The sequence below is a fragment of the Amblyraja radiata genome, chromosome 12, assembly GCF_010909765.2.
Source record: "Amblyraja radiata isolate CabotCenter1 chromosome 12, sAmbRad1.1.pri, whole genome shotgun sequence".
NCBI classification, from domain to species: domain Eukaryota; kingdom Metazoa; phylum Chordata; class Chondrichthyes; order Rajiformes; family Rajidae; genus Amblyraja; species Amblyraja radiata.
This window is the reverse complement of record NC_045967.1, coordinates 15,827,946-15,851,310: the sequence shown is the minus strand read 5'-3', so window position 1 is coordinate 15,851,310 and position 23,365 is coordinate 15,827,946. Positions and strand designations below refer to the sequence as shown.

The 23,365-nt window shown below is 43.8% G+C and overlaps 1 protein-coding gene across 3 annotated transcripts in view; it reads left to right on the top strand.

Moving 5' to 3' along the window:
* aff2 (AF4/FMR2 family member 2) overlaps positions 1–23,365 on the top strand; it is a 465,473-nt gene that overhangs the window by 341,164 nt on the left and 100,944 nt on the right. For all 3 annotated transcript variants that reach the window (XM_033030286.1, XM_033030287.1, XM_033030285.1), the window contains one exon: positions 11,251–11,285. In XM_033030286.1, coding sequence (XP_032886177.1) covers positions 11,251–11,285 — 35 coding nt within the window. The remainder of the gene's footprint in view (positions 1–11,250; positions 11,286–23,365) is intronic.

The following is a 23,365-nucleotide window of genomic DNA, read 5'->3' as shown; positions in this document are numbered from 1 at the left end:
AGGCCATTGACATTTCCCTTGTGCAATGATTCGATTTAAGTAGAAAGCTCTAAGTTTACTTTAAGATACAGCAAGGAAACAAGCCCTGCGGCCCACTGAGTCCCCGCTAACCATTGATCACCTTTTCTATGTTATCCCAGTTCCCCGTCCATTCCCCACACATAAGAGACAATTTTACAGAAGCCAATTAACCTACAAACCTGCAAGTCTGTGGGATGTGGGAGGAAATTGGAGTACCCGGAGAAAACACATGCAAATGAACCTGGAGGAAAATGTGCAAACTCCACACAGACAACACCCAAGGTCGGGGTCGAACCCAGATCTCTGACATTGTGAGGCAGCGTCGCAAGGAACTGCAGATGCTGGTTTATACCGAAGATGGACTCAAAGTGCTGGAGTAACTCAGCGGGTCAGGCAGTATCTCTGGAGAAAAAGGATGGGTGACGTTTCTGGGTCGGAACCCTTCTTCAGACGCTACTTGCTGCCCTGTTTCCTTTGCCTTGTTAGTTGCTATAGGAGAAATTACTACGTGCAATCAATCCTTACCTTGAGGTGTCAATGAGGATTGGTCTTTGTCTAGTGTCACACACAAAGATCATATGGTGAACCCACCTGCTAAACTTGCCTGGTGGAAGCTGAGCACTAAATGCTTGGGTGCCCTGTTTCTTGGGCATTTTATTGATTAGCACTCAAAGCCAACAGCACTGATGATGTAAAGTCCTTCAGTGACACGGCATCCAATCAATATTTAATTAATCTAGTACAGTTGTCTCTTAATTTGTTTGCTGTGGTGAACAATTTATTGAGAGCAGCTGATTTCTTTTTCACCTGGATCATCACTTTGTCCACTTGTTATCGATCATTTCCATTACTCTACAAAGTCAATGAACAGCCGAGTGCTACAAATATTCCATTACAAGTAGCGAGTGAGGAGTTTTGTACCCTTTCTCATCTTCTGATAAATAGTCATAGTCGTACAGCGTGGAAACAGGCCCTTCGGTCCAACTTGCCTAATGCTACTCCAACACTTTGTGTCTTCCTTTTTGCAAACCGGCATCTGCAGTTCCTTGTGTATCCAAATTCTCCAGAGATGCTGCCTGACACACTTAGTTACTCCAGCACTTTGTGTCTGTTTTTGTAAACTAGCATCTGCAGTTCTTTGTGTCTCCACCCTGCTCCTTTCCCCTCATCCATACACTGATAGTCATAAAGTCATACAGCGTGGAAATAGGCCCTTCTGCCCAACTTACCCACACCAACCAACATGTCCCATCTACAGTACACTAGTCCCACCTGCTTACGTTTTGCCTCATATCCCTCTAAACCTGTCCTATCCATATACCTAAACGTTTCTTAAATGTTGCAATAGTACCTGCCTCATCTACCTCCACCGGCAGTTTGTTCCATGCACCCACCACCCTTTGTCTAAAAAAGTACTCCTCAGGTTCCTATTAAATCTTCCCCCCTTAAACCTATGTTGTCATGCACTCGATTCCCCTCCTCTGGGCAAGAGACCCTGTGCGTTTACCCGATCTATTCCTCTCATGATTTTGTACACGTCCATAGGATCACCCTTCATCCTCCTGCGTTCCAAGGAATAGTCCTAGCCTGCTCAACCTCTCCCTATAGCCCAGGCCCTCAAGTCCTGGCAATATCCTTGTAAATCTCTGCAACCTTTCCAGCTTGACAACATCTTTCCGATAGCATGGTGACCAAAACTGAACACAATACTCTAAATGTGGCCACACCAAAGTCTTGTATAATTGTAACATGACATCCCAACTTCTATACTCAATACTCTGACTGATGAAGATCAATGTGCCAAAAGCCTTTTGACCACCCTATCTACCTGTGGTGCCACTTTCAACAAACTATGTACCTGCATTCCTAGATCCCTCTGCTCTGCAAAACTCCCCATTGGCCTACCATTCACTGTGTAGGTCCTGTCCATGTTAGTCTTACCAAAATGCAACACCTCACATTTCTCTGTATTAAATTCCATGAACCATTCCTCAGCCCACCCTCCCAACCGATCAAGACCCTGTTGCAATTTTTGACAACCATCTTCACTCCCTACAATACCACCCACATCTGCAAATTTGCCAATCATGTCATGTATGTTCTCATCAAATATGAGATGAGAAGTTACGATAGCGTTAGGATCAGTATAAATTCGTGGAGTGGATCAGTATAAGTTCATGCAGGTTGTGAGGTGGACAGGAGAACATGGGAGATGGCGTCACCTGGAGCTAACTAAGTGTGGGTAACATTTCGGTCTCCAGTGAGCTGAGTTTCTCATGGTGGTGGCCACTTTTGGTCACAAACTATCCTGGTGATGTAGAGTTTGGTATTCACAAGATCAGCCCAGGGGCAAGTAGAGCACTGAGATGTGAACACTTCAGTCTGGCTGCTGATGATGGCCTAAGAGAAGGGTGGAACAGGCAGTTGACAAATAGAGTTTAGAGTGGTGTCTTTAGAAATTATTCTTCCTAAAATACAATTGTCAGAAGAAATGGTCTAATTTTTGTTTATGTTTTTATAAGATCATAAGACACAGGAGTAGCATTAGGTCATTTGTTCCATCGGGACTGATCCGCCATTAATCATGGCTGATCTATTTTTCTTTCTCAACCCCATTCTCCTACTTTCTCCCCATAAACTTTGACACCCTTACTAATCAAGAACCTATCAATCTCTGCCTTAAAAATATCCAATGACTTGGCCTCCACAGCCATCTGTGGCAATAAATTGCACAGGTTCAACTTCCTCTGGCTAAAGAAATTCCTCCTCGTCTCCATTCCAAAGGTGCAACCTTTTATTCTGAGGCTGTGCCCTCTGATCGTGGACTCTCCCATTACTAGAAACATCCTGTTCGTAGCCTTTCTTGGCCTTTCATTATTCAGTAAGTTTCAATGAGATCCCCCCCTCATCCTTCTAAACTCTAGCGAATACAGACCCTGAGCCATCACACACTCCTCATATGTTAACCCGATCATCCCCAGGATCATTCTTGTAAACATCCTCTAGACCATCTCTAATGCAGGCACATCCTTCCTCTGATATGGAGTCCAAAACAATATTCCTAAGACAGACACAAAGTGCTGGAGTAACTCAGCGGGTCAGGCAGCACCTGACCTGCAGGAGAAAAGAGATAGGTGACGTTTTAGGTCGGGAACCTTTTACAAATTTCCAAATGTGGTCTTATCAGCATCTCATAAAGCATTAAACTAGTTGTGGTGGTGTTCAGGGTGAGGGGCACTGCCCCCGAGGTACCTTAGCAGAGGTACCTGGCAGAGGTACCTTAGAGGTCATCAGTCCCATCACTTGACTTTCGTAGAACATCTCCAGATCTGAATCTAGTTGAGAAGTAGCCAAGTAAAACCTTCAGCCTTTGAGAAATTAACCTTGACTTCCTTCTCCTGTTGGTATTTATTTGGCCCTGGGCCAGGGGACGAAAGCTCTTCACAATTTTAAAAACAGGAAGAAACCAGCAAACTAAAATCTTGGCATCATGCCCATCTGGCAATGAGCTCATATCCCAATGCCCAAATGCCAGCAATTAACCGCTCATTTCTATTCCACCTTTGTTGATAATGCTGGATCAGAACACTTGGCTTGCAAGGAGAAAAGTTGGATGTCTGGGATTTAATCATGCAGTTATGAATACTTGTGGTACAATTGATTCCTGCTTTCCAAGTTGCTACAGTAAATCAAGACGGTATTACCACACTGCATCTCCTCCAAGTCCAATTTCCTATTTTCCTACTGCCCTGTATACAATTACAATTGGTGCTCGTCAACATATGTGTGACTATAAATGGAAAGAGAATGCCAACTGATCAAAATCTGTAGAAGAATCCCGAACCAAAACATCAACTCTCCATGTTCTCCGGAGACACTGCCTGAACCGCTGAGTTGCTCCACCATTTTGTGTTCTTTTGTGTGAACTAGTATCTGCAGGTCATTGGTTCTACATTCTGAAGCTTCTTCCTTGGAAGATGGAGAATACTGAGTTTAGACTTTAGAGACACAGCATGGAAACAGGGCCTTTGTCCCACCGAGTCTGCAATGTCGAGTGGTCAACCTGTACACCAGCACTATCCTACACACTAGGACCAATTTACAATTTATAAAAGCTAATTAACCCACAAACCTGCACGGTTTTGGAGTGTGCGAGGATACCCTGAGAAAACCCATGCAGCCAAACTCCATTGACATTCTCCAATTGGTATTCTCCAATTTTTGGTTACTAACCTACAAGCACCCTCCCCCCCCCCCATCTCTCTCTCATTTTCCCCCTGTTCTCTGTGCCCCACCTAAATTCACACCCATTTCTCCCCTTCCCCTTCTGACCCTGTCACGTTCCACCTATATTCCTTCTTCTAGCTTCACAAATCACTCCTCAAATCCCCATCTCCTTATCTCACAATTTTTGTCTTTTCATCTCTGACCTTAGCACAACTTCCTGCCAATAAAAAAAAAACCCTCACTTATATCCACCTATCACTCACCAAACTTGTCCTGCCCCCACCTCTCTTCCGGCTTTTACCCCCCCTCTTCAACCACAATCAGTCTGAAGAAGGGTCCCAACCTGAAACATCGCCTATCTATATTCTCCAGAGATGCTGCTGACTCGATGAGGTACTCCAGAACTTTGTGTCTTCTTCTTTGCAACATGCCTTAAAAAAGAACAGGGGACCAGGAGGCGTTGATTTTATTTTCCATTTTTCCCATAACTTGCTCATATGACAGATTACAACAGTGACTTTAGGCCCTGCAAGTGACTTAGCGGTTTGTAATCGCCACTGACACAAGAAAAGGCACAAACGTTTTTGACGCAATAAATGAGACGTAGGCCGTGATTGAAGATTTGACTTGGGCTGATAATGGTGAAGATGATTGTAGAGGTTTTTTTTGCAGCTGATGGATTAGATTTAGTGATCAAAGGATAATCGTTACAGTGCAAAACTGAGTGAGGATTGAATAAAGGCAATGGTTAAGCAACCTTGAACTGCATTTAGTAGCAGGATGTCCCTTGATGTTGGTCTTCCAAAAAGTCTAAAATGTGACAGGTTAATTGGACCTAGGTAAACTACTGTGTGAATCTTATCCAGTGGTATGGCAGTTTCATGAAATAAACAGTGCTTTCAGAATTCAGTAGTATAGCAGGCAGTTAAAATGATTTGATAGACTGCATTTCTGGAAGCATTGAGCCAGCATGTCTCCTGGCTGTGTTGCTTAGCAACATTTTAATTCAAGAAGGATTGAAAAGACAAAATCCCTATGGAGCTGAAAACAGAAATGAGACTGCAGTTGACAGATGATATGAGTTGTTTCATATAATATACTGTGAAGATCACCGAGTTCTTTCATGAATGATAAATGGGCTGTACACAGATCAATGGGCACTGCAATAAACTGGAACCATGGTCCATGTCTGAGGCAGCAGAGGTTGCATAATCAGGAAGGGACCTGAAGATTTGGTTATTGAAACAATTCCTGTTTGTTTTCGCCGTTGCACAGTGCAAGCGGAAAGAGCTTCCAAATCCTGACGGTATAGTTTAGTTTAGAGATACAGGGCGCAAACAGGCCCTTCAGCCCACCGAATTGCACCGACCAGCAATCACCCCGTGAACTAGCACTATTAAAACGCACTTGAGCCAATTTACAACCAAAGCCAATTAACAACAAACCAGCATGTCTTTAGAGTGTGGGAGAAAACCGAAGCAGCCGGAGAAAACCCACGTGGTCACAAGGAAAACGTACGTACCCTACAGACAGCGCCTGTAATCAGGATTGAACCCGGGTCTCTGGCTCTGTAAGGCAGCAACTCTACTGCTGGGCCAACATGCCTCCCTCAGATTTTTGTTTCTTAATAACGCTGTGACATCAACTGTGCCATGGCTGGCCAGCTCAAATTGTTGCCACTGGTCACACAGCGAGGACATCACAGTTAAGTGATCGTTCTTCTCTGTGTGTGTGTGTGTGTGTGTGTGTGTGTGTGTGTGCCATGCCTTCAAGGCAAGATCACTTCAGGAGAACAGCATTGGTGAATTAGTCAGTAACAGGGAAAGGGGATTGTTTGGAGCTTTCTGATGCAAACGTTTGCAGTTGGATGTTGATATATTTTTTAGAAAAAATTGTTCCAGACCAATTAACCACCGAACAGTACCAGTTATCTTTATGACTATTTTGGATGTTACTAGAATTGGCCTTTACACCAACGCAGATTGTGTATAAATAGAATTGTAGAGTCATACAACATGGTAACTGGTCCTTCAGCCTAACTTTAGTTTAGTTTAGTTTAGAGATACAGCACATAAACAGGCCCTTTGGCCCACCAGGTCCGCGCCGACCAGCGCTCCCCATACACTGGCACTATCCTACAAACTATGGACATGTGACAATTTTTTTTACCGAAGCTAATTAACCTACAAACCTCTATGTCTTTGGGTTGTGGGAGGAAACCAGAGGACCCGGGGAGAACACACGCAGTCACGGGGAGACTGTGCAAACTCTACACAGACAGCACCAGTAGTCAGATCGAACCTGGGTCTCTGGTGCTGTAAGGCAGCATCTCTACCGCTGTGCCACTGTGCCGCCCATCAACTTCCATGCCGATCAAGATGTCCCATGTAAGCTAGTACCATTTGGCCCACATCCCTCTAAACCTTTCCTATCCATGTATCCATCCAAATGTCTTTTAAATGCTGTTATAATACCTGCCTCAATTACCTCCTCTGCCAGTTCATTCCAGATACCCATCACCCTTTGAGTGAAATTTGAATGTTGTCCCTCTTACCATAAACTATGTCCTTTGGTTCTTCATTCCCTTACTCTTGGTCAAAGACTCTGTGCATTCATCCCATCTATTCCCTTCATGACTTTGTACACCTCTATACAATCACCCCTCAGATGATTGCGCTCCAAGGAATAAAGATCTAGCCAGCCCAATGTTTGCCTTCAGCATAGGTTTTGCATGGTAACTTGCAGGAAGTGGGAACAATGATAGGGGACCGAGTGTTCGCTGTCTTCCATAGGTGAATAAAATAATCTGTTGTAAAATTTCCAGAGCCAATAAAGTGAAAGATTGACAGGAAACGAGAGGTGCGAGGGTGAAGATCAGTGTAATTGGAGGGTCTAGGACTATAGGGAACAGTCTCGGAATAAAAGGACATACCTTTAGAAAGGAGATAAGGAAAATTTATTTAGTCAGAAAGTGGTGAATTCAGTGCCACAGACAACTGTGGAGGCCATTGAGCATTTTTAAAACAGAGATTGATAGGTTCTTGATTAGTAGGGGTGTCAAAGCTTATGGGGAGAAGGCAGGAGAGTAGGATTGAGGGGGAAAGAGATTGGCCATGATTGAATGGCGTAGACTCAGTCTGCCAAATGGCTTAATGGCATGGCTTAATGAATGGCTTCTATGACATAAACTATGCTGAAATATTTTATGCAAAGCACGGTGAGTGCCTGGAACGCGCTGCCAGGGGTGGTGGTGGAGGCAGATAAGATAGTGGCGTTTAAGAGGCTACTGGATAAGCAAGTGGATATGCAGGTAATGGAGGGATATGGACCAAGTACAGGCAGGGGAGATTAGTTTACTTGGCATCATGTTCAACACACACATGGTGGGCCGAGGGGCCTGTTACTCTGCTGTACTGTTCTATATTCAATTTGAGGCAGAAAGAGAAATAAAGAGAGGGAAAATAGAGAAGAAAAAGAAAGGTAAATTAAACTAGCTTTGTAATAATATTAAAAATATTTGGAACAGTGTACTGCTTGAGAGTACATGGCCCTAACCTCATGTCTGGACTATTAATTAGTACAATTGGTAGAGTCCTCATCATAGAAGTTACAAGCCCCCAACGGCAGAAGTGATTATATTGAGGGTATAAATCTCATCATCAAGAGATGTTTCAGTGAGATGTTGCAATGTTGTTCTGTCTAAACCAACGGCATTGTTTCACTTACTGTGCACTGTTTGCGGAGAATAGGAATTCAACCTTTCAGTCTTCCTCATTGCAAATTGCTGGGGTTTTTAAACAAACTAACATTGGCAAATGACTTGAACACAGTTATTTTTACAGCATTTCTGAGCTGTTAAGATAATCTCTTTCATATCTTGTGTTCAGCAAAGCCATCCTCTTGTCTTGTATTAGAACGGAAAGATCTAATGCCCGGGGTTAAATTCAAGAGAACATCATGCACAATCTCTGACAGATGTACCTACACAGAGCACAGGGTTTCTGACTCACTAGAACTGCACTTGAATATTTTCCAATGAATTTCAAAATCGTTCTTCAGGCAACAAGTGGTTCATGTCAGTGATTCCAGAAATATTCTCGTTGTAATGGGACCACATTACTAGAGCCAGCCACCCAGAATAGTTTGTAGAAACAAGGGACTGCCAATGCTGGTTTACAACTAAAAGACACAAAATGTGTAAATCAGTAGGTCAGGCAGCATCTCTGGAGAAAAGGAATAGGTGATGTTTTGGGTTAAGACCCTTCTTCAATGTATCCTAGATGATGTTTCGGGTCTATAGTAAAGTCTAACTCAAATCAATGTCCGGTATTAGACAAAGTGAAGGATTTGGCATTGTCGGTCAGTCAGTGTGTCTTAGTGTGTAGGAAGGAACTGCTGATGCTGGTTGAAGATACACAACGTGCTGGAGTAACTCAGCGGGTCAGGCAGCATCTCTGGCGAAAAGGAAAAGGTGATGTTTCGTTCAAGACCCCTCTTCAGTGTATCCTAGATGTTTGACTCTGACAGCTCTCATGTGTAAGTCCTTGACTTAACATTGTTGAAACAGACAAGCATTTCTATTTGAAACCGTCAACATTGTCAACAATGTCCAGGCCAATGAGGTACAGTGAAATTCTTGTTTTTGCCGACAGTGCACAAAGTAGGCAAAGAGCCGCCACATATCTGGTGCCGACAGAGTAGCAAAGTACTCATCATAGTGCCAATGGTCCCTCTCTGTTCTCGGTGTCAGTAATGACGGAGGCGTTAACAAATTGGGAATTCCAAAGTAATGCCTTTACCCAGAAGGTGATGAGAGCGTGTGAATGCACTCCTCCAGAGTTATTGGGGCAAATAGGAGGGACTCATGAAAGAAAACCTGAGTGCCAAAGGAATAGAAGGCTGAGTTGACTGCTGTTCCACGAATGTGACTGGTAAGCCAATTCAACAACGCTTCATCTTGTGTGGCCATATAGAAGAAGGGCTGGTGGTGGAGGAAGGTGGCATTTAAGAGGCCTTTCGATAGGCACATGGATATGCAGGAAATGAAATTTGGGTTATGTGCAGGCAGAGGAGATTAGATTACTTGGCATCATGTGCAACATGGACATTGTGGGCCAAGGGCTCTGGTCCTCTGCTGTACTGTTCGATGTTCTATTTGAGGCAGAAAGAAAAATAAGAAGAAGGAATGACAGAGGAAAAAAAGAAAACACAAAATAAATTAAACTAGCTTTGCAATAATGTAAAAATATAAAAATGGAACAGAGTGTTATCTAAAAGAACAAGGCCCTAACCTCAGTACTTTGATGTTGTTCGTCATGTCCGGACTATTAATTAGTACAATTAGTAGAGTCCTCATCATGCAAGTTACAAGCCATCAATGGCGGCAGCGATTATATTGAGGGTATAAATCTTGTCATCCAGAGACAATGCAATGAGATTGCAATGTTGTTCTGCTTTGTCCAGGCAGAGGGACCTGTTCCTGTGCTGTACTCTTCTATGCTCTATGTTGTAACGCTGATTGCGCTTCTTTGAATGGGCCATTGGAACAAAGGTCCACTGCCTCTCTGGGTCTTCCTGTTATATCACCTCACAGTTCCAACGACGTGAGTTTGATTTAAATATGACCTTCGCTGGTATCTGTGCGGAGTTTGCACGTTCTTTCTCTGATCACACAGGTGATCCAGATTCCACCTGCATCCTGAAGATTGGCAGATTAGAACGTAGAACGTCAAACAGTACAGGAAGAGGCCCTCCGGCCCATGATATCTGTGTCGACCATGAGGCAGATGAGATTAGAATCTCTTCGAATTGGATTATCATGGAATCATGTTCAGCCCAGTGATTGTTGGCTGAAGGGGCAGTTCCTGTGTGGTACTCTATGTTCTATGAACATAACCTGCTTCAACGGTATGGATTGAAGGGGGAATAGTGGTCAGGCTTCTGGGGATAACTCTTCGAAACAGACCCAAGGATCTTTCACACTCAGGTGGTCAGACAGCACTTCAATTTGACTTCCCATCTAGAAGAAGCACTTCTTCTTGGGTAGCTTATAACCCAATGGTATGAATGTTCATTTCTCTAATTTCAAGTAACTCCTGCATTCCTTCCCTTCCCCTCTCTCTTCCTTTTCCCCCACCCCAGTCGTCCTACCAGTTCCACTGTTCGCATCGTTGTATCCCTCTTGTTATCACTTCTTTTCCAGCCAACAATAGCCCATTATGAGCTCCATCCTTACTGAGGTCAGCCCTGATTTGTTCTGGCCTTTTCTCGCCTCCAGTTTAATCCCCCCCCCACCTCTACTTTAACTCTGAAGATGGGCTCCAATCCAAAACGCCACCTATTCTTTTTATCCAGAGATTCCTGATTAGCACGGATGTCACGGTTTATGGGGAGAAGGCAGGAGAATGAGGTCAGCAGAGAGAGATCGATCAGCCATGATTGGATGGCCAAGAAGGAACTGCAGATGCTGGAAAATTGATGGTAGACAAAAGTGCTGGAGAAACTCAGCGGGTGCGGCAGCATCTATGGAGCGAAGGAAATAGGCAACGTTTCAGGCCGAAACCCTTCATCAGAATGGTTGAATGGCGATGGATTAGATGGGCCAAACAGCCTAATTCTGCTCCTATCACATGACCATGTGACCTTATGACCTTATGAGATGATGCGTGTCCTGCTGAATTACACCAGCATTTTGTATTCTATCTTTGGTATAAACCCGCATCAGCAGTTCCTTCCTTTAGAGAAGAAACCACCTCGGATTATGCAGTGTATTCTTGGTGTTACATAGAGGAATCAGCATTGATTTTTGCGTTAGTACCTGGGATATTTGTTGGATAAAAGACAATAGATGTTGTGAAATGTCATGCTTTATCAGATTATTCTGTGCTCAAAAAACATATTGTTCTAGTTTCCAAATACTAAAGCACTAAATTATTCAAAGAAGTTACAACAAACCCATGTAGTTCTTTTTTCTCTGGCTAATGGTGTTATTTGTACTTGCAGGCAGAAAAAACAAAGATTCGACCCATCGCTGTGAAGTAAGTTTACTTTTATGTGGCAGTGTTCTCTATTGATGATCGATAAATGAAATATTGGTTATGGTGGGAAGGAGATGGGGGAGATTTATGTTCCATCAGCTGTTCAGGTAAGGATTATAGCAAGCATGATACTGCAATCTACCCCTTATTGCCCAGAGGGCAAATCTTCTCTGCTCCTCATAAATTAGCTAATTCGATTCAGTACAATTTGTGCTTTGTTTCGAGTAACACCGTTTCAGCATATTTATACACCAACCTCAACCTACTTCAAACCAATTTTGTTGTTCTCCTTAAACGAGCTGTAATGAATATAAAAATAATCATCTTCAGGGCCCCTATAAATAAACTCACAAGTATTTCAAGTGGCTTGGACTGAGTGCTAATGTGACAAGACATTAAATATCCTGTAAATTGATCCAGTCCTATTGGCAATTCAAACCACTTGCTTATTCTTGTTACGAGACACTATCTGCTGTGTTGTGCATTGGGCAGGCTTGTTGCTTTTATTTATATTTTATAGTTACGTGTTTATGATGCTAAAAGAGGCCAGTCTGCCCATCAGGACTATACTGGCCTTCAGAATCATTTCCCAATTGTTTGCTTTACAATCTATTCTCTTTTGCCTGCCCACCAACTCCAACCAATTCTCCTGTCGCCACCTCCACTTGGGGTAATTTCCAGCAGCCAATTAACCCACCAGCACAAGTTCGGAGTGTGCGAGGAAACCGGAGCACCCGGAGAAAACCCACGCGGTCACAGAGAGAGCGTAAAATCTCTGTGTAGACAGCACCCGAGGTCAGGATCGAACCCGGATCTCTGGCGCTGTGAGGCAGCAACTCTACCGCTGCACCACTGTTCTCTAGGTTAGGATTAAACCCAAAGTGCCACAGACAACATTGGCAAGAAACTATATGCACACCGGCACCTTTTTATCCACAAAATAAAGTAATGTTTCATACCAAAAATGCAAATGTCCAGATTTCAAGACTGAGTATGAACCATACAAAAGAGGTTTTGAAAGAGCTGATTAGGATTAGTTCACCTCTAGGGAAATCTCAGACTCATGGGTGGTGGTGATGGCAGATACAAGGGGGCATTTAAAACACTTTTAGATGGGCATATGGATATGTAGGGGGGTGTCCTGACCCAAATCATCACTTATCCATGTTCTCCAGAGATGCTGTCTGATCTGGGAAAAGGTACAGAAGTGTGAAAACACACACCTCCAGATTCAGGGATAGTTTCTTCTCAGCTGTTATCCAGCAACTGAACCATCCTATCACCACTGGAGAGCAGTTTTGATCTACCATCTACCTCACTGGAGACCCTCAGACTATCTTTAATTGGAATTTATCTTGTACAAAATATTTTTTCCTTCATTCTGTATATGTTCATTGTGGACGGCTTGATTGTAATCATCTATAGTGTTTTCGCTGACTGGTATAGCACATAACACAAAGCTTTTCACTGTACCTCGATACACATGACAGTAACTAAACTAAACTAAACTGACCCATTGAGGTAGTCCAGAACTATGTCTTCCACGCCAGAGTCCAGTGTCTGCATTCCTCATGTCTCCCAGTAGCTGGAGCAGTTATGTAGCAGTACTTACTGCTGCACCATCGTGGAAGCATGGGATTTGAGAGGAAAAATATTTCTCATCGGTTATATTAACAGTGAATATTACCCAGAGCACTGGCTATCCATTGTATCCACTTCCAAACATTTCATACGAATACTTTGTGTTGTGATGGTACGTAGCAATACCTCTATAAAGTTAAAAAGTAGAACTTCACATTTTTTGAATTTTTAATATCATGAAAAGATTACTAAAATTTAAAAAGATAAAATGTATTCATGCAATTTGGTGGTAAGGCCCTTAAACAGCTTAAAGAAGACTCAAGTTGCTTGAGGAACTCCATGGGTCACACAGCTTCTCTGGAGAACTTGGTTAGGCAATGTGTCAGATGGGGACCCTTCTTCCCGACCTGAAACGTCATCTCTCAGTGTTCGCCAGAGTTGCTGACTGTCTATTTAAGTTACGCCAGCCCCTTTTTCTCTAAACCAGCACCTATAATTCCTTTCTTCAACCTTAAACAGCTTTAGTAGCTGTGGGGTGATAATCTGTCATAGACACTAACAGCAGGGAATGTTATACATACCGACATCTTTTTGTCTACATCAAAAGCACTGATTCTTACCAAAGATGCAAATGTACAGACCTGAGACTGAGTACAAACAACACCCTAGGGGACTGAAAGAGTTGACTATGAGAAGTTGTTTCCCCTCTTGGGAAGTCTCAGACTCAGGGGCAGAATTTCAGAATAGCTTAAGATGGAGATGTGTCGGAAACCTTCTCTCAGAGAGCCCTGGGATCCTTGAAATACTACACCACAGAGATCTCTGCTCAAAGAATCATTAATTATATCGCAGACTGAGACAGACATGTGGACCACGAGGGGAAAAGTGTAGTTGAGACCAAGATCAGGTCCAGTATTCTCTGTAGACTTTAGAGATATGGTGTGGAAACAGGCCCTTCGGCCCAACAAGTCCATGCCGACCAACGATTATCCCGTACACTAGCACTATCATACTAGGGACAGTTTAAAATGTACAGAAGCCAATTAACCTACCAACCTGTATGTCTTTGGAGCGTGGGAGGAAACTGAAGCACCCGCAGAAAACCCACACAGTCACAGGGAGAACGTACAAACTCCATACAGACAGCATCCAAAGTCAGGATTGAAACTGGATCTCTGGCGCTGTTAGACAGCAACTCTATTGATGTGCCACTTTGCCACTCTCTAATTGAATCCTGAAGTACACTCAAGAGGCTGTGTGGACTAAACTACATCTTGCTTCTAATGAAAGAAACAAAATGCTAAGAGTAACTCAGCAGGTCGGGCAGCATCCCTGGAGAACATTGTTAGATGAGGTTTCGGGTCGGGACCCTTCTTCGGACTGATGCTGTGACATCAACTATCTAGCCTTCTCAACTCCCCTTACGCACTCTAATCCCAACGTCCTCCGATCACACAGCCCTCCTCTCACTCAACAGCAATCCCAACATTGTTATTAAACCCACTGACAAGAGAGGTGCTGTTGTATTCTGGTGCGCTGACCTTTATCATGCTGAAGTCAGCTCTCAAACACCTCCTCACATCTACCCCTTGACCATGTCCCCACAGACGAACACCGGGCCACCATCTCTGGCTCTTGTTTCTCGATCTCAGACACCTCCTCACTGTTCTCACGTCATGTTCCGCGCTGACAACCAAAGATAAAATTTGCCTCTAAAGTATCTAAAAGAACATTGTCAACTAAATCATAACATCATCAGCCTGAAAACTGTAATGTCCAGGTTTAGGAGCAGCTTTTTCCCTACAACCACCAGGCTATTGAACACATCAAACTCCAAATAGGCTCTGAACTATCTAGACTGGGGGATGTTATTTTTGCACTTTTATTGTCTATTTGTTTGTCTGTTTGTGTTTTATATATATACCAAACCTTTTCTTGTTGTTCAGTATGGGTTTTACAGAGTACTATGTTTACATATCTGTTTTGCTGCTTCAAGGAAGAATTCCATTGTTCCATTTTGGAACTATGACGATACGACACTCTTGACTTGACTCATTACTCTCTTGAGATATCTCCTTTATGGTTACTCCTATTGATGCTAATAATAATAATACTAAAATAACGATTATAATAATAATGACAGTGATGATGAGGTCTATTTTTGAAGACCAGTAATTAAATGCAAATGGCTGTGGTGACGCAGAGGTTTTGAACACGAGCTTCTTATCCAGGAAGGCATGAATTAAACAGAGACCACAAAGTGCTGGAGTAACTCAGTGGGTCAGGTAGCATCTCTGGAGATCATGGATAGGTGATGTTTCAGGTCGGGACCCTTCTGCAGCCGGTTGTCGTAGAGAGAGAAACCTGGAAAAGAGACATAGGGGCAGGACAAAGGCTGACAAGTGATAGGCAGATACAGGTGAGGAGGGTTAAATTTGCCGATGGGCGGACAAAGTCTACAGATATACAGAAGACAAAAGTGTGCTTGGCTTCAACTCCATTTTCTGATCTATTACTATAACTCTTTCGGCCAAAAATAGAAAGATTAAACGAGAACTTACCGTTTGAAGTTGGAGTGAGAGACTACATGAGGAACCCATCAGCCCGCATGCGCGTCAATCTTCAAAGCAACTGTATGAAACCACAGACCACTTGCACCAAATTAAACTATAGAAAGATTAATAACGCTTGACTTGCTGAATGATCTTTATGAGATTCAGGGTTGGCAGTCGAGGGCACGTAATCTCTCAGTCCAACTTCTCATAAAATAAAGATCAAACTTCAAACGGTAAGTTCCCATTTACTCTTTCTATTTTATATCGAAGTCTCGTGATGAGTGCGGGAAGCCTTCGAAGCTCTGTGGTTTCATGCAGTAAATCAATCTGTATGTGAAAACACTACATAGATAAACCATAAATGGTAGAAAAGACATGGGGCATTAACAAAGTGATGCTAACTTTACATACATGTACATCACCCTTAATTGGACCACAGTCCCAATTGCCTTTGAGTTCGACAATAGCTCATGTAGCACTGTTCAGAATTCTATCTGCAAACGTCCAGACATGTTCAACGATATTTTATAACTTCCGAAAGTACGCTCATCTGAGCCTCCTGCTGTTGCAAGAAAGTGATCAAAGGGGAATATCCATTATTTTGGCTGCTGACGAGCCAGCCACCCTGGTAGAGTGAGACTTGAAATTATTTGTATTCACTCCCGCTTTCAGCTGCTTTCATCCATCTATCCATCTTGAAATAGTCTGCACCAACAATCTCTTGTGAAACTATTATATAACTATGAAGATACTTGTCCTTCATCTCATAGGTTCTTAGTAACCACAGTGTACCTTTTCACATAATAAACACCCCCAATCTCCGATCTGGTGGGTATGCTGTCAACTCCAGCTTGTACCCAACCGTGCCTGTTCTGCTTTATGAGTTCATTCACATAAAATGCTAACCTCTTGTCAGATATGACCGAGTGATCCAGACGGAGATTGTGTAAAGACTGTGCTCTTCGTGCTGAAATCAGTGTCATAAGCATGACTAACTTAAGAGTAACTGCTCCAACGTTAGGGATACAGCTGATGATAATCTGCATAAAATTTTATAATGATACACATGATGGAGAAGATGAGGACAGACTCTATGATGGCAGTATAAAACTAAACCATCATTGCCTGCGGCAGATTGTGTTTTCTCAGCTGCCGCAGGAAGTACATCCTCAGTTGGGCCTTTTTGACGTTGGAGTCGATGGTGGCCTCCCATTTAAGGGCCTGTCCCACTTTCACGACCTAATTCACGACCTCTGCCGAGTTTGCCCTTGACTCATACTAGCAGCATGGTCGTCACGAGGTCGTAGGTAGGTTGTAGGTAGGTCATGATGCTAGTCGTAGGTACTCGTGGCATCAAGTAGGTCAGGGCCGTTTTTCTAGCCTGATGAAAAATATCCACGAGTAAAAAAAGGTCGTGAATTAGGTTGTGAAAGTGGGACAGGCCCTTTAAGGTTCCTGGAAATGATGGTTCCAAGGAACTTAAATGACTCCACAGATGTGACTGTGGTGTTGTTGATGGTGAGTGGGGGGAGCTCTCCTAAAGTCTACAATCAATTCCACCGTCTTAAGAGCATTGAGCTCCAGATTGTTGCGATGGCACCAGGACGCCAGCTGTGTCACTTCCTGTCTGTAGGCAGACTCCTCCCCATCCTGGATCAGTCCAATCAGGCTTGTGTCCTCCCACATCCCAAAGACATGCAGTTTTATAGGTTAATTGGCATTGATTTAAAAAATTGTACATTGTCCCTAGTATGTCGGGTAATGCTAGTGTGCAGAGATTGCTGGTCGACGTGGACTCGGTGGACCGAATGGTACATTGCACTGAGACAGTTCACAAAGACTCGCCGAGTTTCCAATGCTATCTTGTGTCCTTCAAGTTTCAATGTTCTTAAAAATATGGAGTCTTCTCTTGGCCTTGTCCTGGCGCTGGCGCTGGCGCTGGGTCATTGTGTCAAGGGTCAGCCTGGCCTGGCGATGTTATCGGTGTCCTCCACTGCTGCTCCACCACTCCATGCCACTACAGGCCCTGTCTGATCCGTGAGCTCGTCTGACCTCTGTCGGGCCTCCAGCGTCGCCCGATCCACGCAATCCCCAGCTGAAAGATTGAAAGATTGAAATTAACTGGTATGTAGTTATAGAGTTGATCTCTGCACCCTTTGTTGGACAAGGGTCTTACATATCCAATTTCCCAGTCCACCAACATCATCACTGAATGCATAAATCTATAAATCAAAGAGGTTCTGGCCACATTTGTCTAAACATCTATGGATTCATAGATGTTTGAGTGAATGTGGCCAGGACCTCTTTGATTTCCTCCCCTCTTTAATCATCTGCATTATTCCCAGGAGGAAAACATGGAAATGATTCCAGGATCAATTAAAGGCCAATTATTGTTGGAAATGTCCTTAGATTGGCAGCCACCTGGACCATTCCCAGGCAGTCAATCGGAACAAAAACAACCAGGAATGATCTTGTTCCCTTCTTTCTATGCCCATATATTTTTAAGAGCATCCAACTGTGATTGGTTTGCGGGTTATTCTATTGAGCATGTCACATCCCCAGTGCAAAAGGTGGTTTAGAAAGCGTGTACATGCACATTGACACTTCCACAGGGAGTTGTGTGCTGATATACCTGGATTGATACAATATTCTGGTTTAAGTACCGTGAAAGTCTTTTTGATCTTGAGAGGCAACACAAAGTTGCAGATGGAAAACTGTTAGCCCATTCCCCATGTTACAGTACATCACTGTACATTATTATGACCACTTACAGTATTTGAAAATGTGTTTCTATTTGACAATACTGATGTGAAAACAGTCTAATTTCACAAAGTCCTACCCATTCTCTCTCTGCCTTTAGTCTGTAAATTACGTGGTATGCAACACAGCCTTGGAATGTTGGATGTTTAGAATGGCCAGATCATTTATTGTTAAAGACTCGCGTGTTTAACTGTCTGAAAGCATATTGATTAAAATAAGTGGAGACCAAGGATCAAGTGCTATGCTGCTGGATGAGAATCAAAGGTTTGTGATCCACAGATTCATTCAAGTCCACTTTGCCTTGGCAGTAACAGATGATACAAAGCTGAAATGTAGGAGGAACAAGCATACAGTATCAGAGGCTTTGGACTTTAGACACAGCTTGGACACAGGCCTTTCGGTACACCGAGTCCACCTGCAATACAGCATGATCCTAGATCAGTGGTTCTTAACCTGGGGGTCATGACCCCCGATGGGGGGGTCATTGCGTGTGGGTGCGTACTGGTGCCAAAAAGGTTAAGAACCACTGTCCTAGATTCTAGGGACAATTTACAATTTTACCAAAGCCAAATAAATTACAAACCTGTATATCTTTGGGGTGTGGGAGGAAAACAAGAGCACCCGAAGAAAACCCACACGGTCACATGGAGAACATACAAACTCCGTACAACCAGCACCCGTAGTCAGGATCGAACCCGGGTTTCTGACACTGTAAAGCAGGAACTCTATTGCTGCACCACTGAGCCACCCCTTTTGGAAGCCAGCGACAGCACAGTGGAATGGCCAGCGAGGTAGCAAGTGAAGTTTATTGTGGGAACCATGAGGCAAAACGTCCTAGATGCATACAGTCATTGGATGTGCAATGGAGGGTGTGGATGAACAGAGAGACAAAGGGAACCCATCAAATACATAATACCCCGGATGTTGAAAACTAGATTAATAAACGCAAAGGTACACAAAATTGCTGGAGAAACTCAGCGGGTGCAGCAGCATCTATGGAGCGAAGGAAATAGGCGACGTTTCGGGCCGAAACCCTTCTTCAGACTGAGTTTCTGAATAAACGCAAAGCCCCTTTTGTTATTTTTGTTTAGTGATATAGCATGGAAACAGGCCTTTTTGGCTCCGCGAGTCCACGACAACCATCGATCTCCTGTTCACACTAGTTCTAAGTTGTGTACGTAGTTCAGTACAACCAAAGTAATGATAAATTACTAGGACTTTGTTGAGGCAGATGCTATCACAATGTTTAAGAAACATATAGACAGGCATATGGATAGGACAGGGTTAGAGGGATATGGGCCAAATGCAGGCAGGTGGGACTAGTATAGATGGGACGTTGGATGGAGTGGGCAGGTTGATCCAAAGGGCCTGTTTCCACGCGGTATGACTGTATAAATCTGTACAAATATCACACTTCAGTTAAGAGATTAATAGGGTATATTCTAGTCAGCCACATAGACTTACTGTAGGTAAACAAAAATGCTGGAGAAACTCAGTGGGTAAGGCAGCATCTATGGAGCAAAGGAAATAGGCGACGTTTCGGGTCGAGACCCTTCTTCAGACTGATGTGGGGGTGGGGGGCGGGCAGGAAGAAGAAAGGAAGAGGCGGAGACAGTGGGCTGTGGGAGAGCTGGGAAGGGGAGGGGAAAGAAGGAGAAAGTAGGGACTACCTAAAATTGGAGAAGTCAATGTCTGCTGGGGTGTAAACTACCCAAGCGAAATATGAGGTGCTGCTCCTCCAATTTATGATGGGCCTCACTCTGGCCATGGAGGAGGCCCAGGACAGAAAGGTCGGATTCGGAATGGGATGGGGAGTTGAAGTGCTGAGCCACTGGGAGATCAGGTTGGTTATTGCGAACCGAGCGGAGGTGTTGGGCGAAGCGAGCGCCAAGAAATTTTTTTAAAAGCCAAGCCGACGCTTGGTCTTACCGATGTAGAGCAGCTGACACCTAGAGCAGCGGATGCAATAGATGAGGTTGGAGGAGGTGCTGGTGAACCTCTGCCGCACCTGGAAGTACTGTAGGTAAGGTAATATTGTAAAGAAAAGTTTATCCTATAAGCAGGAATGGGATTCTGTGGCTATATCCAGAACAGAAAATATACTGAAAAGCAATAATTGAAAGCAAAGCGATGCCAGAAATCAGATCCATGGACTGAAAGTACTAAAAATACTCAGTGGGTTATATTTACAGGTTTTTCACCACAGACGCTGCCAGACCCGTTGATTATTTTCAGCACTTTCTGTTTCTATTTCACGCACATATGAGCACAAAATTAACAAGAGTTTGATAGCATAGGGAAAGACTACAGGAGGGCCCTGACCTGAAATGTCGCCCATTCATTTTCCCTCCACAGATGCTGCCTGACCCGCTGAGTTCCTCCAGCACTTTATGTTTTGTTCATGATTCCAGTACCTGCTGTTCCGTGTGCCTCTAATTCCTCTAACAGTGGTGCAAGTAAATCGGAGCCATGAAATTATGCTTCATGGATGAAGAGAGATGATAAGCTAGGGACAACGTCTTCAGACCAGGGCCAGAGAATAGAGTGTGGTAGCTCTGTGAGAAATTGTGGGATACTTTAAAGAACATTGAAGTGAAAGATACAGATACAGTGAAGGTGGAGTTGAGCTGTGAGAATAATTTTACATTTCATGAAATGATGGATAACCCAGAGGCTTGATGGACTGACTAGCCTGACTCTACTCTGTAAATGTTGTTATGAAGTGAGAGATCATCCAAGTTTTTCCTGTTCACAGATGGATCAGTCACACAGTATAGAAGCAGTTCAGTTGAGTTACATCTGTGGGTGCACAGTGGCGCAGCTGGTGGACCTGCTGTCTTACAGCATCATAGACCCAGGTTCGATCCTGACCTCAGGTGCTGTCTCTGTGGAGTTTACCTGCTGAGTTACTCCAGCACTTTGTGTTTTGTCAAGATTCCTGCATTTGTCCCTTTTCCCACGTGGATTTCCTCCAGATGCTCCAGTTTCCTCCCATATCCCAAAGATGCATGGGTTTGTAGGCTATCTCGCCTCTGTAAATTGCCCCTAATGTGCAGGGAATGGATGCAAAAATGGGATAACATGGAACTAGTATGATTGGGTTAGATGGTCAGTGTGAACTCAATGGGCCAAATGGCATGTTGCCATACCGTATCTCAGTGCAAAAAAGCCTTACAAAATAGAAAAAAACACAAAGTGCTGGTGTCTGAAGAAGGATTCTGACCCATAATACCATCTGTCCATTCCCTCCACAGATGCTGCCTGACCAGCTGAGTTACTCCAGCACTTAGTGTTTTGCTCAGGATTCCAGCATCTGCAGTTCTTTGGGATCCTTACTTCTAAAATTTAGTTACAGTTATAATTCCAACATGGCTAATTTATTGAGCATATACTGTCAATTGATCGAATTTCACAATAATATTTGTCTGATTTACGAGGTCAATTAGTTCCTGGGTTATTTAAACTTTAATCCAGTGCTCAGTTTGGAAAATGTAATGTGTCACAGTGGCGCAGCAGTAAAGTTGCTGCCTTACACCACCATAGACCCGGGTTCGATCCTGACTATGGGTGCTGCCTGTACGGAGTTTGTATGTTCCCCCTGTTTTCTCCAGGTGATCCTGTTTCCTCCCACACTCCAAAGACGTACAGGATTGCAGGTTAATCGGCTTTGGTAAAAAAAATTGTAAATTGTCCCTATTGTGTAGGATAGTGCTAGTGCACAAGGTGATCACTGGTCATTGTTTCCATGCTGTATCTCTAAAGTTTAAAAGCTTAAAGTCATTGTGATAGGTGAAGGTTTATAGAAGCGATGCCATCTATCTGTTGTGCCTGATACTGCAGTTTTAATGGGCCTGTCCAACTTAGGCGATTTTGTAGGCGACTACAGGCGACTAGGGTGTTGCCACATGGTCGCCGGGCTGTCGGCTGTATGGTCTCCTCAGTCGCTCATAGAGTCGTACCTTTTTTCTGGTCGCCGCTGGATTTTGAAATGTTCAAAACTTTTCGGCGACAATCAGCGCCCGTGGGCTTGACGCCAACTATCGTAGCCTGATGTAGGTTGTTGCCAGGTGACGTAGGTTGTCACCGGCACTGACTTTGGTGAATTCCATTGGCGACTATCTACGTCAACCTACGTCAACCGGCGACTGAATTGTCTTACCTTGTCGTAGCTTGTCACGGGTGAATGTAGGTGGCCGATTAGGAAAGGGGGAGATGCAACGAGACCTGGGTGTCATGGTACACCAGTCATTAAAAGTAGGCATGCAGGTGCAGCAGGCAGTGAAGAAGGCGAATGGTATGTTAGCATTCATAGCAAAAGGATTTGAGTATAGGAGCAGGGAGGTTCTACTGCAGTTATACAGGGTCTTGGTGAGACCACACCTGGAGTATTGCGTACAATTTTGGTCTCCTAATCTGAGGAAAGACATTCTTGCCATAGAGGCAGTACAGAGAAGGTTCACCAGACTGATTCCTGGGATGTCAGGACTTTCATATGAAGAAAGACTGGATAGACTCGGTTTGTACTCGCTAGAATTTAGAAGATTGAGGGGGGATCTTATAGAAACTTACAAAATTCTTAAGGAGTTGGACAGGCTAGATGCAGGAAGATTGTTCCCGATGTTGGGGAAGTCCAGAACAAGGGGTCACAGTTTAAGGATAAGGGGAAAATCTTTTAGGACCGAGATGAGGAAAACATTTTTCACACAAAGAGTGGTGAATCTGTGGAATTCTCTGCCACAGAAGGTAGTTGATGCCAGTTTATTGGCTACATTTAAGAGGGAGTTAGATGTGGCCCTTGTGACTAAAGGGATCAGGGGGTATGGAGAGAAGGCAGGTACAGGATACTGAGTTGGATGATCAGCCATGATCATATTGAACGGCGGTGCAGGCTCGAAAGTCCGAATGGCCTACTCCTGCACCTATTTTCTATGTTTCTATGTTTCTATGAAGGTGTGGTCGTAGGTGGACGTCCTAATTGGTCGCCAGTTGTCGATAGCTTGCCGTAGCTTGACGTCGACTAGGAGGTAGGTTTTTGTAGACATTGTCGTATTGGGGTCCAGTCGCCGGTTTTTCGATGACTATGACAGTCGCCGGCAATCGCCGAAAAAATCGCCCAGTGGGACAGGCCCATAGTGTTTGTGACCAGCATGGTCGTGTTTGGTTCCAGTTTGCAGAATTATACTC